At 38.5% G+C, this 19,074-nt stretch overlaps 1 protein-coding gene across 1 annotated transcript in view; it reads right to left on the bottom strand.

The window, feature by feature from the left end:
* Nucleotides 1-3,373: 3,373 nt before the first annotated feature.
* LOC117527625 (UNC93-like protein MFSD11) overlaps nucleotides 3,374-19,074 on the bottom strand; it is a 32,652-nt gene continuing 16,951 nt past the window's right edge. The window contains exons 7-13 of the mRNA XM_034190054.1: nucleotides 17,967-18,111; nucleotides 13,215-13,264; nucleotides 9,454-9,519; nucleotides 9,245-9,370; nucleotides 8,983-9,157; nucleotides 8,748-8,883; nucleotides 3,374-3,749 (exon numbers count right to left, since the gene is read on the bottom strand). Of these exons, the coding sequence (XP_034045945.1) occupies nucleotides 3,597-3,749; nucleotides 8,748-8,883; nucleotides 8,983-9,157; nucleotides 9,245-9,370; nucleotides 9,454-9,519; nucleotides 13,215-13,264; nucleotides 17,967-18,111 (851 nt within the window). The 3' untranslated portion in view covers nucleotides 3,374-3,596. The remainder of the gene's footprint in view (nucleotides 3,750-8,747; nucleotides 8,884-8,982; nucleotides 9,158-9,244; nucleotides 9,371-9,453; nucleotides 9,520-13,214; nucleotides 13,265-17,966; nucleotides 18,112-19,074) is intronic.

Raw genomic sequence — 19,074 nt, 5'->3', positions numbered from 1 at the left:
GTCCTGGATGCTAACCACCCAGGCAGACAAGCGTTCCATTCCCACATTTCTAAAATAACGAACTACAGGCGCATCTCAAAAAATTCAAATAGCATGATAAAGTTCGGTATTTTTTTCATAGAGAAAATGTACGTATTCTAGTTTTAGGACATTTTTTTTTTTAAATAATTAAGGCCTATAGCTCCCCCTGCCAAAAAAAAATAAAAAAAATAGAAAATGCATATCTCAAAATATTAGATTTCATAAGAGGCATTCAAAAATTGTAATACAAAAATATCTACCTTCTGAAAACTTTCTTCATTTATGCAGTATTTGTTTGTGGCTCCTTTTGAATTGGTGACAGTGTGACATGCAGTATCAGTTTTGTTTTGTTTTTTTATTCACTGTAGTTGCATTTAGAATACAATGTTAAAATTTTGTCTCAATGCTTGTACACACAGAATATCTAGAATGGCTGTTTCCATGAATCAATTTACCTCAAACATGGATATAAATATTCCTCCATCAGCAGTGCTTGTCATTTTTTTTTCCTTTTACACCCCACGTTTGCAAGCAGACAGGTGCCGTTCCCAAAATAACAAGAAGAAATGATCTGATCTTTTTTATTGAGATAGTGTCAGACTTGAGCTATTTTCGTTCCTTCTGTCAAAAAACAACAAAAAAACTATTCACTTGTAAATTAAATGTACTTTTTTTTTTTTTTAAGGTCAACTTTAGTTGAACATCATCATCTGCACATCTCAGCGTGAGGAGTACTCATCTCCAGGAATACTTCTCCACAGATCTGAACAATATAGTCCATGGGCCAAGCAGGTTTTGGGTACCACTTAAGGGGGAAAAAAAATAAATAAATTAACACTTAGAATCCAGCATCAGTGTATCATGGCCTACATAAAAATGTATGATAGCCATCCCAGGATGGTAGCTGTAGCCAGGTAGAGATCAATGAGGAATTACACAGAGGTCAAACTTTAAAAATGCTCCAATCATGTTGAAAACTATCGCATTGCTTGTCTGATCATAACAATTCCAAAAAGATATAGTTTGGACTATCTATAATCAAATTTTTTGGAGTTATGGGGTAAAAACAGCAAAAATGGTGACAAAGATCAATTTCAGTTTGAAAAGGGGTCAAATATTAAAATTACTCCAATTTCAGTAAAATATGTAAATTATTGTTTGGGTTAATAGGGTTCTAAAAAGGAATAGTTTGCACCATCTGTCATGTTTAGTTATGTTACAGGGTAACATATGTCACATGTCATAGAATTCAATGGATTTTGACCTTGTTTGACCTTTACTTTGGAGACAAAGCATTCAACAGTCAAAACTGTTCCATTTATTGATCCTTTTATTTCAACCAAGAATTTGCATCATTGTTTGCTGAAATTGGAGCAACTTTAACTTTTGACCCTTGTACAAACTGAAATTGACCTTTGTCACCATTTTTGCTGTTTTTACCCCATAACTCCAAAACATTCCTTCATTGATAGTCCAAACTATATCTTTTTGGAATTGTTATGATCATACAAATAATGTGATATACTTTTCAACATGATTGGAGCATTTTTAAAGTTTGACCTCTGTGTAATTCTGCATTGACCCCTACCTGGCTACACCTGCCACCCTGGGATGGCTATCATACATTTTTGTGTAGGCCATGATACACTGAGGCTGGATTCTAAGTGTTGTTTTTTTTCCCCCCTTAAGGTGGTACCAATTAGGTGAAAATTCATGACTGGCTTATGGATTAATACTTCTGCATTCTTAATGCAGCAGTCACAGAAATGTATTAAGGATTTACACCACCAGTGGGTGAAGAAAATAAAAGAGAATCCATTCATATAAATATTTACAAATAAGAAAAGATTGTCAAGCATTGTTAATTAGGAGCAAAGCTCACACACTTCCCAGCGGAGTGTTAATTATGATAAACTACGAACAGCATCAGTAGTAACATTACATCATAACATCACATTACGAGGTCTATTAGAAAAGTATCCGACCTTATTATTTTTTTCAAAAACCATATGGATTTGAATCACCGTGTGATTACGTCAGACATGCTTGAACCCTCGTGGGCATGCGAGAGTTTTTTCACGCCTATCGGTTATGTCATTCGCCTGTGGGCAGTCTTTGAGGAGTGGCCCACCCACTCGGCGATTTTTTCATTGTTTAGGAATGGCTCAGAGACTGCTGCTTTGTTTGATCAAATTTTTTTCAAAACTGTAAGGCACAACTGAGTGGACACCATCTGATAAATTCAGCTGGTTTTCGGTAAAAATTTTAACGGCTGATGAGAGATTTTGATCTGGTAGTGTCGCTTTAAGGACGGCCCACGGCGCCTGATGACGATCTGCGCTTCGAGGCGGCAGCGTCTTGCCGTTTCAAGTTGAAAACTTCCACATTTCAGGCTCTGTTGACCCAGTAAGTCGTCAGAGAACAGAGAACTTTCAGAAGAAGTCAGCATGAGGAGTTTATTCGGACATTCCATTGTTAACGGACATTTTGTAATGAAAGAACGTACGGGCAGAGTCGCATGTCAGGCTGGACCCGACCGCGGGGGTCGCAACAGGAAAAACACCTCCGTTGGAAACCTTAACGGGCAAGTTGGAACATGCCCAAGCTGTTAAACAATTTCTCAGTTACTCACTTGTTGAAAGCCATCAAAAGCTGCCTGAATTTTACAAATGTTTTCAACACGGAGGTGTTTTTCCTGTCGCAGCGCACACAGATTTGCCGAGTCGTCATGGAAACGACTCGGCGAATTTGCGCGCACGTCTTTCATTAAAAAATGTCCTTAAACAGTGGAATGTCTGCATAAAGTCCTCATGCCGGCCTCTTCTGAATCTTCTCTGTTCTCTCACGACATCCTGGGTGAATTAAGCCTTAAATTAGGATGTTTTCAGGTCGAAACAGGCCGACGACGGCGCTTGGAAGCGCTGCACGACGTCCCGCTGCGTGGGAAGTCCTTACAGTGACAAACACCCCATAATCTCTCATCAGCCGTTAAACTTTTCACCGAAAACCAGCTTAATTTCTCGAATAGTGTCCACTCGGTTATTCCTCACAGGTCCAGAAAAAATTTTGATAAAGCAACGCGCGCCGTCTCGAGCAGCGTGTGAAACAAAGGAATTCAGCCGAGAGGGCGGGACCACATCTCACTCAAGGCCTGCCCACACGGAAATGACGTCACCGACGCGTGAAAACTCACACATGCGCACGAGGGTTCAAGCATGATTGGTGTAATCGCACGTCATTCAAATCCATATAGTTAAAAAAAATAATAAAAGGGTCGGTTTATCTAATAGACCTCGTATGTGGTACAGAGAACTTCTTCAACCATGTAAAAATAGATTCAGTTTCAAACCTCAGCAGGAAGTGATGTATATAGGTGCGAGTAGTTATTTTTAAATGTGTAGTGGAAACTTAAGGAATTATTTGATGCTTTTTTTTTTTTTTTTCAATTTACAAACACTGGGTTGCTTGACCTTCAGTGGATTGTAAAACTCATCGCTATATGAACTTTAAAGGGTTTTCCTTTTTAACAATTGTTCCAGAGATTCAGCCAACAGTGTCATTAAAAGGTTTTCTTTCTAAGGTTCTTGTAAATCTACAGAGACATTCTGTATCCGCTCTGCCACAAAGAAACAGAGTGTCCCTGGGAATCCCAAAATGACCATGAGCAAGAGCTGCCACATCAGCAGGAGATAACCGCTGTAGAAGAATGCCACTGCTGCAAAAACAGACTGCAGGCACACACACACACACACACACACACACACACACACACACACACACACACACACAAAAAGACGGGATATGCATGTTAGAATGGTTATACAAGTACAAACTACTTCTATGAAGCTACTGGTGGACAAGACTGTCCTGTAACAGCTTACCACAGTACGGCTGATGTACAGTAGTGTTCAGAATAATAGTAGTGCTATGTGACTAAAAAGATTAATCCAGGTTTTGAGTATATTTCTTATTGTTACATGGGAAACAAGATACCAGTAGATTTAGTAGATTCTCATAAATCCAACAAGACCATGCATTCATCATATGCACACTCTTAAGGCTATGAAATTGGTCTATTAGTAAAAAAAAAAAGTAGAAAAGGGGGTGTTCACAATAATAGTAGTGTGGCATTCAGTCAGTGAGTTCGTCAATTTTGTGGAACAAACAGGTGTGAATCAGGTGTCCCCTATTCAAGGATGAAGCCAGCACCTGTTGAACATGCTTTTCTCATTGAAAGCCTGAGGAAAATGGGACGTTCAAGACATTGTTCAGAAGAACAGCGTAGTTTGATTAAAAAGTTGACTGGAGAGGAGAAAACTTATATGCAGGCGCAAAAAACTATAGGCTGTTAATCTACAATGATCTCCAATGCTTTAAAATGGGCAATTCTATGGTAACGGAATTACAACAGCAGCGAAATCTGGACATATGGCATCTAACCACAACAGATTAGCTCAGATTGTAATTCCATTACTGTAGAATTGCCCAAATGGACAAAAAAAAAGACGCGTGGAAGAAAATGGAAAACAACCATCAAAATGGATAGAAGAATAACCAGAATGGCAAAGGCTCACCTATTGATCAGCTCCAGGATGATCAAAGACAGTCTGGAGTTACCTGTAAGTGCTGTGACAGTTAGAAGACGCCTGTGTGAAGCTAATTTATTTGCAAGAATCCCCCGAAAAGTCCCTCTGTTAAATAAAAGACGTGCAGAAGAGGTTACAATTTGCCAAAGAACACATCAACTGGCCTAAAGAGAAATGGAGGAATATTTTGTGGACTGATGAGAGTAAAACTGTTCTTTTGGGTCCAAGGGCCGCAGACAATTTGTGAGACGACCCCCAAACTTTGAATTCAAGCCACAGTTCACAGTGAAGACAGTGAAGCATGATGGTGCAAGCATCATGATATGGGCATGTTTCTCCTACTATGGGGTTGGGCCTATATATCGCATACCAGGTATTATGGATCAGTTTGGATATGTCAAAATACTTGAAGAGGTCATGTTGCCTTATGCTGAAGAGGACATGCCCTTGAAATGGGTGTTTCAACAAGACAATGACCCCAAGCACACTAGTAAACGAGCAAAATCTTGGTTCCAAACCAACAAAATTAATGCCTCGCAGATGTGAAGAAATCATGAAAAACTGTGGTTATACAACTAAATACTAGTTTAGTGATTCACAGGATTGCTAAAAAAGCAGTTTGAACATAATAGTTTTGAGTTTGTAGCGTCAACAGCAGATGCTACTATTATTGTAAACACCCCATTTTCTACTTTCTTTTTTACTAATAGCCCAATTTCATAGCCTTAAGAGTGTGCATATCATGAATGCTTGGTCTTGTTGGATTTGTGAGAATCTACTGAATCTACTGGTACCTTGTTTGCCATGTAACAATAAGAAATATACTCTAAACTTGGATTAAACTTTTTAGTCACATAGCACTACTATTATTCTGAACACTACTGTACCAAACTTTTAAGTATGGCACAGTGTTGTATAGTAACGAAGTAAAAATACTTCACTACTGTACTTAAGTATGTTTTGGGAGACTTTGTACTTTACTTGAGTTTTTTAAATTCAGCTTACTTTCACTTTTACTTCACTACATTTCCGACGTTAATTGCATACTTCTACTCTGATACATTTTCTATGCACCATGCTGTTACTCCTTACAAAAAAAAAAAAAAAAACACACACACGAAAAAAGTCATGTTTTCAGCCAGAGACAACTAGTGACTGCAACGAAGTCAGGCCCATTTGTCATGAGGCATGTTCGAGAGGCTTTTTTGCAGTTGCGCACTTGCGGGGTGTTTGTCAGGAAAATGATCATTTCTCTACATTGATTACGGACCTGCAGCGGGTCTGTAATCAACTTTTCTGCAGCGCGGCTTTGCTTTGAACCTTGAACCAATCGAAGCAGTGATTCGCAGATCGAAGCAGCTTTGATCTACGACTTGTGGATTCATTGTTTAATTTCGCTTTATCCTAATTTTTTCCCGCTAAAACCCCGAAGAGCATATGTCTGTGAGTAATATTTTTATGTTAAATCGACCTGTTACGGTCTTCTGAAACAGTTGATAGATGTATTTTTTTTTTTACTTAAAAACGGGACCGATGCTAACGTGTTGGCATGTCTATGGCGTTTTCAATGTTAAAGTTAGCATTAAGCTGTTCGCATCAGCAAGTTTGTGTCGATTTGTTTTCTGTATAATTAATGGCTCAGCGTTCATTGTCGTAAAAGTCAAATTGTAATTTTTTTAAATTTATTTTTATTCATATATTAATAATAGCAACAACAATAATAGTCTACATAATAGTCAATAATAATCGACTAATAATGTTACAATACAATTTCAGAGAAAGAGACAAAAAGAACCTAATGAAACAAAAGAGAAAAGATAAAACCATGTAACAATGAAAATAAATAAATACATATAGAAATAAATAACTGTTTCCTGTGAACACCTAGTGAGTAGCCTACTCTCGTTTAGGTTTTGAAACCTTGTTTCTGAAGTGTGTTTGTGTGATGTGCACAATTTTCAGTATTTTGACTAATACTACCAGTCATTTACAAGCCTAGATAAATTTTAATATAAAAAAATCAGTCCGTTTTTGATTATTAACATTTACTTGTACTTTTACTTTCAATACTTGAGTACATTTAGTTGTATATTACTTGTCATACTTAAGTACAATAAATACTAGATACTTTAAGACTTTTACTTGAGTAGCATTTCAATCAGTGACTTGAACCTCTACCAAAATCTTTTTTTTTTTTTTTACATGGGTATCTGGACTTTCACTTAAGTGTGATTTTCCGGTACTTTATACAACACTGTTATGGCATTCTTCACCCACCATTATTTGGCAAACAAACACATCCCGGCGGTACTTTTACTGTCACTGATACATAAACATATCATGATCAAAACTATGAAGATGAATGTGAAATCAAGTACAAAAAATTCACAACAAGTGTGTCTGCTTAAGGTTGGAAAGTAAGTCACTTAGTATAACTCTTATTTATTACAAAACATCCACAAACGGCACATGTACAGAAACAACAGTGAAATGTGTGAGAAGAGCACACCGGCTGTTTGTGAAGTGGAAGAGCAGCTGGAGCATGCATGCAGTTCAATGACTTCCCATGTATCATCTGGTACTTAGTATGTACTAATGCCACTTAGGAACCTCTACTACCCAACGGTTGCTGTAGAACGTACTTTAAGTCAGCGAGTAGCAGGGACATAATTCAGACGGACTTACAGCACTCTCATCTTTCCTGTCCTTTGAGCCAAATGTTTATAGGTGATGCATATGCTCCTACCTGCAAAAACATATTTTTTGCAACACCAATCATTTGTTTTCATGGTTCCTGGTGTACATTTGTGCAATGTCCTTGGACATCGCTACCACTTTCATGCCGACTATGCTTATTGAATTTTCCCAGGAAGTTGCCAGGTTTCAGCAGCAAGAAATATTCAGAAATATTCTCGGACATACAGGTCCATCTCTAAGGTAAGCCTGAGAAGACACATTTTACATCTTATTTTCATGGTTGTGTTACTGACTGATTAAATATTTCAGGTACGGTAAGATTAAAACTTCCTATTTAATGGACACTACTTTCAGAAATGTTGGGCAAAAGTTTTAAAATCAAATCTAAGGTGATGAAAACAGGGATTTACTGAGAGATTAAATATTTCAGGTTCGGTAAGATTAAACTTCCATTTAAGGGAGACACTACTTCATGTAACTGTTTTTGGGCAAAAGTTTTCAAAATCAAATCTACGGAGTTTAAACCGGGATTTAGTAAAAGTCCTTTTACTCTTAAACAATTAATGAAGCATTGTCATGGTTACAGTTGCACTTAATTTGTAGCAGGTTATCTCAACACATGATTGCATTCAATTTGGTGACCAGGTGTCACAGAAGATACAGCTGTTAATGCAGGGCAGTTTTTTTATTATTACTTTTCAATTGGCCCCACTTCTTTGATGTTATTTGTCTGTGGGCTGGACAGCTTCCCCACTTTCACTTCAAGGACAGATAAACTGCTGGACTTTAGTGAAAGTTCACATGCATTTGTCGACTGTCCTCTAGTTTCCCATGCTTAGGCTAAAAAGTAACTGCAAGGACTTCATGGGTCATTGATTCCCCATCCTATCCCCCTGAACCTGAACTCCTAACTCCATAAATCAAATCCCAACCATCTAAATCGAGCTCCTGACCCACATATGTCAGATGTTTGGCCCAAACTGGCGGTGAAACATTGAGAATCAATACCCAAAAAGTCCTTGTGAGTCTCCCCTTGGTGTTTCCAAGGACATTTTACATTTATAAATGCATTTATTTAAGAATGTATTAGATTTTAACCAACATAATTGCTGTCTTTCACATAATACTGAATAAATTTATTCCACTGTTATGTTATTACGCACTCAGGTTTCATGTCTGATACAAAACTGAATTGACAACTGAACACTTTTTGCGTGCTTATTGTGAACAAATACCCTTCTGTTCCTGTTTTTATGAAAAAAGTACATTAAACATGAAAAATATGCCGGGTTTTCCTGAAGAAATAAGGGAGATTAAGTAGCATTATGCAGGCCTCAAGATTTTCCTTTTTAACAGTAAATTTGACACTTGAAGAGACGGCATTTTAACCCAGCTTTGTCCACTTCTGCTAACAACATCTGAGAATTGGCAACGCGGGATTACCTGGATGAATTTAAAGATGGCAAATGCAGGTGCGCTTTGCTCTGCGTAAGCATGGCCCAATATGCTGTAGAGTTGCGTGTTGAAACAGCTGTCACCGAGTCCAAGCAAGAAGCTGCACAGCAAAGCAATGGCCACGCTGAAAGAAAAAGTACATTAAAGGAGAACACCATCACCACCGGCCTCGCTGGCATCTGCTCTGTTGCACTAATGAGAGAAATGAGGTGAGAATTACTACCTTGGTGTCAGGTAGGACGGGTCCTGAGTGGTGGTTTTAACGACAACGGGGGCATCGTCCGGCATGTTGAGGAAGATTAAGTAGAAAGCAATGAAATGGACAATCATTCCCAGAAACACCACCGAGGTCCGCCTGAAGCGACTATTCTTAAACAACAATCCAAAAAGGCCTCCACCTGATTAAAAAAAAAAAAAACAAACATGGATTTGAACATTCTTCAGAGTACATCATCTGAAAATGTGCTAAGAGAATGCAGACACACCCACGATTTCGCCAACGCCGACCACAATCCCAGAGAGCCCAATGAGTCCTTTAGCCGCGTCTCCAAACTGAGCAGTCGCTCCGATGCAGGTTCCGTACACGCCGCTGTAAAACGCCAGCTCCAGGCCTGCACAGCCACAAAGACATGCTTGTTTCTGCAATTGTTTTCTGGTGGCTGCGACACATGAAGGCACTGTCCAATCGACTTACCGCTGTACGCCATGCAGCCGCTCAGGAGCAGCAGAGTCTTAGTCTTCAGAAGCTGCAGGATGGCTCCTGGAGAAGACGCACAATACTATACTCATTAGACATGCTAACAAATGATGACATTCCAACCAGATTTCAGATTTAAACCACAGACATCAAGCCTGCACTTGTATCTAACACTGAAGCTTTACTGCAGCTGAAAAAACATGCAAATTATTCTGTCTTAATAAGCCAAAAGCTGCATTTAAATGCAGACGGGGAAGCCACAGAGAGAATTCGCCTGAGGAAATTCAGATAAAACTAATCCGACTGGATTTGTTTAGATACACCTGGATGATCTCTCATGGTGTAAAAAGATAAACTTGATACCTTTAAGGCAAGTTTTTAGGGATCTGCATGCAGACAAGATGCAGGAAAGACAAAGTGCAATCTGATCCTCTAAAACACTTCAGGCTGCACTGAAGCCTGGTGGAAGTGCAGCAGAGTTTCCAGTCGACAAACATTTATTGTAATCTTGTGCAAGCAGTTTGTGTGTAATTTTACTTAATATAAAAACAAACAAATGCAATACTGACAACCTGTTTTGCTGGTCTCGGCAAGGTGTAGTCTGTGGCAGCAAGTTTCATTATGAACCTTATGTCAAATCAAGGTTTCAGCAAGGTGACCTTGTGTGCAAACTTTCATTTCTGATATATCCCACCCTGACCGGAAAAATCGTTAAGGCCCCTTGGGCAAGGTCCTTAATCCCCTAGTTGCTCCCGGTGTGTAGTGGGCGCCTTGCATGGCAGCAGCCTCACATCAGGGTAAATGTGAGGCATTGATGTGTAAAGTGCTTTGAGCATCTGATGCAGATGGAGAAGCGCTATATAAATGCAGTCCATTTATTTGTACTCATACTTTTTTTAAGATGTCGCATACCCAAGGATATCGACTATCCCATGGTGGCCGCAATTCAAATACAAAAGCACCCAATTTAGAAGTTGCATGAGGTCTCTGAGTTGACATTGTGTGCCGAATTTCACTTTAATATAAGAAGTCTTCGTCAAGATATTGCGTGAACAAGGTTTCGCAAACACAGCCCTCTGGTGGCTACATTTAGAACTGAAACATGCCCAAAGACAAGATCTTAGTGGGGTGACCTTGTGTCCATCAAAGTATCTGTCAAAATATTATGTCCATAATGTTTTGGAACCCTGTTCTCATGGTGGCTATAAATGGAATCAAAACATTCCCAAAGTCAAACTTGTACAAACAGTTGAAAGGTTTTATCACACATAAGAACGATATGCTACTAAAATGGACTGGCCCAGTACACATGGACACTGACTGTTTATTTTTCCAAGTCAGATTTTATGGCAAATGTAAATATGATTATAGCAACCTGACAGCAATTACTTATGGCAATAAAAACTAAAGTGTGTAAGGCCATGTTAAGGTGGTAGGTCAGGGCCCCACTGCTCAGTGGAGGGCTGTCATTAATGATATATGCAGTTGGATGGTTGGACAAAATAATTTTGTTCTACTCACAAATGCAAAGCATGCACCATAAATCACAGTGCATGTACAACCCCTGTGCCGACTGTAGCCTTTAAATACAAACTTAATTTTGTATGTACTCGTAAAACAGCCCTATCCACAACAGGTCTCGAAACACTTTCTAATTTCCAGTACTGATGAAGTTTTGTTACCATCCCCAGCCACACATTCTATCCATTCTTTAATTCCAGTTTTATTTTCAGTCTGTTGTGTATTTTAACTGCATATATTGGACATGACATATGTCCTTGTGGTTGCTAGCATGAGTTAGTAGATAAAGCTGATGTGCAATTCAGTGTTTGTGGACAGAGCACACAACATACACAATGTTTAACAGATGTAAAATGAAGAAACTGAACAGCGGTTTCTAGTTTTGTGTGACTCAATCCAGCATATCAGGTGGTAGATGTGTGTGGGATATTACATAGGCAAAACAAAGTTGCTTTTTTTTTTTTTTTTTTTTTTTAACTTAAATGATGCATAACCACTGTCCAATGACTTCTTCCTCATTATGTGTTCTTTTACTATAAGGAATTATAAGGTGATTGCATTTATCGGTTGTGAGTTATTGCATATACTAGCTGATGGGATAGACTAAGTCACCCACCCACTTTATATATTTGCTTTTCGAGCCTGAGCTAGTTTTATTAATAAGTCAGAAATGCCCAGAGTTGCTTTGAAGTCTTCAATATCCCTCCAATACTGGTGGTGCAGCTAAAGTGACCAATCACTAACCACTGCGCTGCGATGGTTTGAATCATATTTATCTAATAGATTACAATTTGTTCATGTAAATGGGGAATCTTCTTCACAGACTAAGGTTAATTATGGAGTTCCACAAGGTTCTGTGCTAGGACCAATTTTATTCACTTTATACATGCTTCCCTTAGGCAGTATTATTAGACGGCATTGCTTAAATTTTCATTGTTACGCAGATGATACCCAGCTTTATCTATCCATGAAGCCAGAGGACACACACCAATTAGCTAAACTGCAGGATTGTGTTACAGACAAAGACATGGATGACCTCTAATTTCCTGCTTTTAAACTCAGATAAAACTGAAGTTATTGTACTTGGCCCCACAAATCTTAGAAACATGGTGTCTAACCAGATCCTTACTCTGGATGGCATTACCCTGACCTCTAGTAATACTGTGAGAAATCTTGGAGTCATTTTTGATCAGGATGTGTCATTCAAAGCGCATATTAAACAAATATGTAGGACTGCTTTTTTGCATTTACGCATTATCTCTAAAATTAGAAAGGTCTTGTCTCAGAGTGATGCTGAAAAACTAATTCATGCATTTATTTCCTCTAGGCTGGACTATTGTAATTCATTATTATCAGGTTGTCCTAAAAGTTCCCTGAAAAGCCTTCAGTTAATTCAAAATGCTGCAGCTAGAGTACTAACGGGGACTAGAAGGAGAGCGCATATCTCAACCATATTGGCCTCTCTTCATTGGCTTCCTGTTAATTCTAGAATAGAATTTAAAATTCTTCTTCTTACTTATAAGGTTTTGAATAATCAGGTCCCATCTTATCTTAGGGACCTCATAGTACCATATCACCCCAATAGAGCGCTTCGCTCTCAGACTGCAAGCTTACTTGTAGTTCCTAGGGTTTGTAAGAGTAGAATGGGAGGCAGAGCCTTCAGCTTTCAGGCTCCTCTCCTGTGGAACCAGCTCCCAATTCAGATCAGGGAGACAGACACCCTCTCTACTTTTAAGATTAGGCTTAAAACTTTCCTTTTTGCTAAAGCTTATAGTTAGGGCTGGATCAGGCGACCCTGAACCATCCCTTAGTTATGCTGCTATAGACTTAGACTGCTGGGGGGTTCCCATGATGCACTGAGTGTTTCTTTCTCTTTTTGCTCTGTATGCACCACTCTGCATTTAATTATTAGTGATTGATCTCTGCTCCCCTCCACAGCATGTCTTTTTCCTGGTTCTCTCCCTCAGCCCCAACCAGTCCCAGCAGAAGACTGCCCCTCCCTGAGCCTGGTTCTGCTGGAGGTTTCTTCCTGTTAAAAGGGAGTTTTTTCTTCCCACTGTCGCCAAGTGCTTGCTCACAGGGGGTCGTTTTGACCGTTGGGGTTTTTACGTAATTATTGTATGGCCTTGCCTTACAATATAAAGCACCTTGGGGCAACCGTATGTTGTGATTTGGCGCTATATAAATAAAATAAAATAAAAATAAATAAATAAATAAAACAATCTGAGTGAACTTACTGAATTCCAATTTGGCGTCCTGTATGGCAGTGTTTGCTCTTTGTGTATACCTGAACAGGAACAAGATAGGATTATATCCTTCACAAAATCAAAATCAATACTAATAAAAAAAAATATTAATCCTGCAGATACAAACAAAAGTGCTACAGTTCCATTTCAGTGACAAGCTGAACAATATGTCATTTACACATCTAACATATTTTAGCGGCATAACTTTCCTCCAAAGTCCAGCAGTCTGCAAAGCAGTGTTTCTCCACAGCTCCCTGCACGATTACATTTGTCTGATTCTCACACGCGCATGTGCAAACATGGTTCAACTACATGCACTGAGACCACAAATATAGTTCCAAACAAACACTTTACTACTAGGGAGGGGTGTTATTTCAAGAATTTTTGAAATCTATAAATTTTTCCATGGAATATGGAAATATACACGGAATAAACCATAGCAGGATAAATTTTGGGTCATTTGGTTCCAAAAACCCATATGGACTGAGCGTTTGAAAATTTCAAGTAACGCATGTGTCGTATATGTGCTGTTGATGTAGAAAACCACTCTGCTGCTTATAATTAGTTCATTTACATGTGATGATTATACTCAACTGATGTTCCTAAAAACTACATAGATTGTGTTTGTTACAATTGATCTTAACATATGTACTGAAATTACGTTTTTTTGTCAATTACTCTTTAAAAAAAAAAAAAAAAAAAAAACACCAGATAGGCTTATTGTTACTATAGAAGATGAATATAAACCTAGGGTCAAGCAACATTTGGAGCCAAATTTCAAGTCTCTAGCTGCAGTGGTTCTCAAGATATGACATTTTCGGCGATATTTTCGGAGATTTTTGAACCCGATATCTTCACTGGCTCCGTCCATATGGGTTTTTGGAACCAAATGACCCAAAATTTATCCTGCTATGGTTTATTCCATGTATATTTCCATATTCCATGCAAATATTTATAGATTTCCAATTTTTTGAAATAACACCCCTCCCTACTACTACACAGCAATAAAAAAGTACAAACTGTATACATATCCAGTACATAGTGTTTTTCTAACCTTCTGAGTGTTTTTAATGTCAAATTTACTATTTAGCAATGCTTTTCCAGATGTTAGTAGAATTTCACGTTTGGGATAAAATCTATTTTTATGCCGCACATTGCTACATCAACTACAACAGACCATTTTAAAGAGAAGGCTAACTATGGTTAGCATATGATGTCACACTATCCATATTAGCATAAGGTGAGCCTGAGTGTAAACACTCATGCTAACTGGGCGTAACCATCTTTACGTCAGGCCATCAGTCAAACATGCTGTGTCAATGCAACAAAGTCGGGCTTAATTATCGGTTTGCAGGAATCTGATGCTATGGTGAAAAGTTGTTCTTTGTTTTAGTGTCTCCGTCCATCGGTGGATTGCATAACTCAAAAATGTATGAGTGTGTTTCAAGAAAATTTATACAGACAGTTAAGGAAACGATGGAATTCTAAGGTGAATACAGATTACGGATTCTATATAATTATTATCAAAATATTCCTGCGTTTAAATACTATTTGTAGTTTGCTGAAATACTCTCTCCACTGTTACTTCTGCTCTTTTTTTTTTGTTCCCCCAATCCCTGATGCTAAATTTTATTATTTGCAAAATAATCGTGAGTGTCATGTATGAAAAGATGTATTGCGTTTCCCAAAAAGGACCGCTCTCTAGAATTAAGACCAACATTTTCTGTATGGGCCACAACTTACACAATGCACAGCAAGGCACTCAACTCTTTAAACTCAGAGAGATGTAGCTTTTCACATAAATGATCTGCTGCGTAATTTGAGACATTATGAGGAATGATTGCCCATGATATGAATTGAACTGTATTTTGAACCTTTTTTTGAGAAGAGACTGCCATCTAGTGTGCTCATAAAAAATATCAAATACTTCATGAAGCCTCATCTGGCCATGAGCAGATCCATTCTCTTGCCTGAAAACCTCTCACCTCTGTAACCTGAGTCTACTATCTAAATATCACTTCAACAGAATCAAACAAATGCAGAAACTAAAAATAACCCCTTTACACCTTGTGCTTTACTTTGCACTCAATTACATTCTGCGTAAATAGCAAAGTGGAGTTGGCCATTCCGCCAAATGCAATATGATGGGCTTTCGAGCCTTGAATTTTATTTTCGCCACAATAACACCTAATGTGTGTTTCTGCCATCAATTTGGTAATTTCTGACAAATTTCTCAAAGCAACTGTTAAGAGCGAGTGTACATGCTGGCCAACATTTTTAACACCAGCTGCTCATCGTGCTGACAGGATCAGGTCAGGTGTATCTTGGGTCCTGGATGGCAGCCTCACAGACCGACAACTGATATTGGAACCATCTTATCTGTTCGCAGCCAGGTCAAGTGTGTGTGTGTGTGTGTGTGTGTGTGTGTGTGTGTGTGTGTGTGTGTGTGTGTGTGTGTGTGTGTGTGTGTGTGTGTGTGTGTGTGTGTGTGTGTGTGTGTGTGTGTGTGTGTGTCCCCTCTGTCTTCAACACTGAAGCACGTGTGTTCTGGTTTATGCCCAGAGAAGCACGACACGACCAAAATGTCATAGCTGATGTTCCTTCACAGTGCGATATTTCTCATCTTAGTATCAATAAATAACCATTCATTCGACACAACATCACTCCAGCATTACCCAAAGAGCCTTCAATGCACATCTAGTCATCACCCTGGGTCAAACAGGAAGCACTACAACTCCAAAGACATGGACCATTGTTCTTCTGAAAAGATCTTGGCATCACCAAACACATCTGTCCTCTGACCTCATGACTCTGTAAGCTCTTTATAAGCTAACTAGATGCTGAATAAATATTAAAGTACTGTGTTTAACTGACTGTCAGCTGTGTGTAATAGGTAAATAAATTAAATAAAAAAAACCTCCCATAAATGTCTGATACCCGAGAATTATTGCAGATATATCATTACGAAAATGGAGTTTGTGTTGTCAACAGTTCAACAGCTGCCTTTCATGATAAGTTTAGAAAGAAATCTTTGATCAGTTTCGACATTGCTCGAGGCAGCCGTTTTCCTGCAGCACAAATTAAGCCTCAAATCATGCAATGGCAGCTCTCATAAATGTCTTAAATTTATTTACATTATCATTCGTGGATGTCATTCTGTCATCATTTCGATAACAGACCTCTATAAGCAAACTGAAACCGCCAAAGAACAAAGACCAATTAGCAGCAGGGAAGCTGTTCACGAGAAGAAAAAAAAAAAAAAACTAGAATGAGATGGAAGAAATTTAAAGCACGGGATAAGTGTCCTTTTGGTCAGATTACATTAATTTAGTATTAGACGGGTAGTTAAAAATGGCTCATATGAAGGGTGAGGAAAGATAATATACTGAAGCTGCAAACAAATAAATAAAATCCAGGAAGCAGTTTTGTGTTTTTATCAAAGAGCTGTGATGTTGTCACCATTTTCAGAGCAAGAATGAAAAAAAAAAAAGTGATAAGAACAAATTGTGTCTGATCTAAATTTGTCATGTACAGTGATTCCCAAAGACTCTTGGCTGGTTGTGAAGGTTCTGCAGGTTAAAAATTACATTGGGCTTCCCCAAAAGTATTTCAGATTTCAAAGTGGGCCCCTGGTGTTCTCAAATTTGGGCACAGCCAGTTGGAGGCTAATCAGACTTTACGTTGCATTTGTAGTACTTTATTTTTACTTTTTTTTATAGCTAGAGAAACGGAAAAAGTTGCCCGTAAGGTCAAGGACACAAATATAAGTTGACTTTTTTGTCTGACAGCCCATCTTATTTTCACCAAAAGTTAATGACGCCTTGCTGCACATTTCAGCAGCAAGGTCCTTGTCGCCATCTAGCGGTTGATGTGAGCATTTCAGGGCTTCTGATAAATATCCTACTTGTGAAACCCAAAATTCAGTAAAAACGGAGTTTATAAATGTCAGAAATGCATGATTCCCCCCCCCCACACACACACACAGCTTTGACCTCCCAGTACTAATGTATAAAAATTCTGAATGAGAGTTTTACGATTCTTGAGTTTTAACATACGAAAGTTTGCCTAAAGGATGTAATTTCTCCTATAAGCACATCTTAGTTATGAAAAAATTTATTAAACCAATGGAACATCGACCTTTTGGCTCCTCCTGCATGTTTTGCAGTTTTTGTGACAATCTTCTCAGGAGTCACTTGTTTGTCTGCAATAATTTTTTAGAAAACACCTCTTTAGTTTCAAAAGGTTAAGAACTGCGATTTTAAGATCACCTTTGCCTTAATACATATGTTTTTTGTCAAATGGGGCTCAGACATTTGTCTATACTAAACTCACGTGAGGTGCTGTGATTAACATGTCAGTCATCTACATATTAGAATGGTTTAAGATTCAAACCCTCATGGTGGGACGGTGAAAAAAAGCAAAAATTATAATATCAAATGGTGTCAAAGTATTGCACATCAGAGGGGAGGTCAAGCAAGTAAAAAGCAAATTAAACCCTTTTTTGTACGCGTTAGTTCACTCAAGCCACGTCGACAGGAGCACGATCTATAATTCATCACATTCTGCTCGGTAGTCGGCTACACTCTCTGAAGACCCGAGTGAGCTTCACACATCTGTACTTCTGTTCACATTACAGCGTTTTACACGCAGGATTTTGCAATAGTTGTTCAATCATCTTTTTAGCCCCTGATTGATTGAAGCTACAGCGAGAAACATGCATTTATCTAAAAGCTATTCCTTTACATGGTGCGCGCTGAGAGCAGTGCCTGTCCTTCCTCTTCACTCAGCATCTCCTCTTCCTGATGGATCCTTCTCAGCACCAGGAAGCTGAGCGTACCGAGAATGGAGACAACCAGCAGGGACGTGAAAATGTTTCTCCTGCTGCTGTCTGAGAGAAAAACCCAACCCCCCAAAAAAGAGAGAGTTAAAGCAAAACCAAATTAAAATGACCACTAAACTGTATTTGGGTCACTTCATGAAAAGGGGTCACCATTACACAAGCCAACATTATTGGTCAGTAAAAACAGCAAAGCCTATGTGCAGGGGGGAAAAAATATAAAATGATATATATTTATTAAATCACAGTTATTTATAAAAGAATATTACAAATAACTGTGATAACATGGAGGACATGATTATCTTGGAATTTAAAATTTATTGGAGTTTTTAGATCTGAAAATGGGCACACCAAACCCCACCAAATTTGTGACACACAGCACCTAAATATTATTTTGGTAAAAAATAAACAAAAATCACTAACAAATTTGATTTGATGGGAACACTGTAAATTTTATTTCCCCCATAGACCAGTGTCTTAAATACTTGGTACGGCTGCTGAGAGCATGCCAAAAATGTGGTGTTGAATGTAACCCGTAGTGTCCCGGTCTGTTACGTTTAAGGCCCATGTTCCCAAACTGCTAATTTATTCAATACATAAAACTCCAGTTGTGTTGTTTGAAAGAACCACTCTTCAGAGCCTTAAACCCATGGGAAGGTCGAATTTAGTTGAACAATAAAGTAACAGTCATCAATTATTCATTTTGTTTGTTTTCCTTTCCGGTTTGACCAGTTACGCTCGGGTCCTAATATAGCTGCCAAAAAAAGCACTCCGAGGCTTTCCTGTTGAGTACCATCCAGTGGTGGGCACAGTTCCAATAATCCGATAAGCGATAATTATCGAAGATAAAGTTTTCATTATCGGATTATCTTTTCAGATAACTTTGAAAATCATTATCGGACTAATTATCTTCCGATAAATTTTTGTCCGATAACTTTTAGACAGTTAACATGGTAAACTAGAAGCACTCAGAGTGCAAACCTCCGCCAAGGCCATGGGGTCACTGACGCCATA

This window comes from Thalassophryne amazonica, chromosome 16 (assembly GCF_902500255.1).
Source record: "Thalassophryne amazonica chromosome 16, fThaAma1.1, whole genome shotgun sequence".
NCBI classification, from domain to species: domain Eukaryota; kingdom Metazoa; phylum Chordata; class Actinopteri; order Batrachoidiformes; family Batrachoididae; genus Thalassophryne; species Thalassophryne amazonica.
The sequence above is the reverse complement of the archived record's forward strand: the minus strand, read 5'-3'. Positions and strand labels throughout refer to the sequence as shown.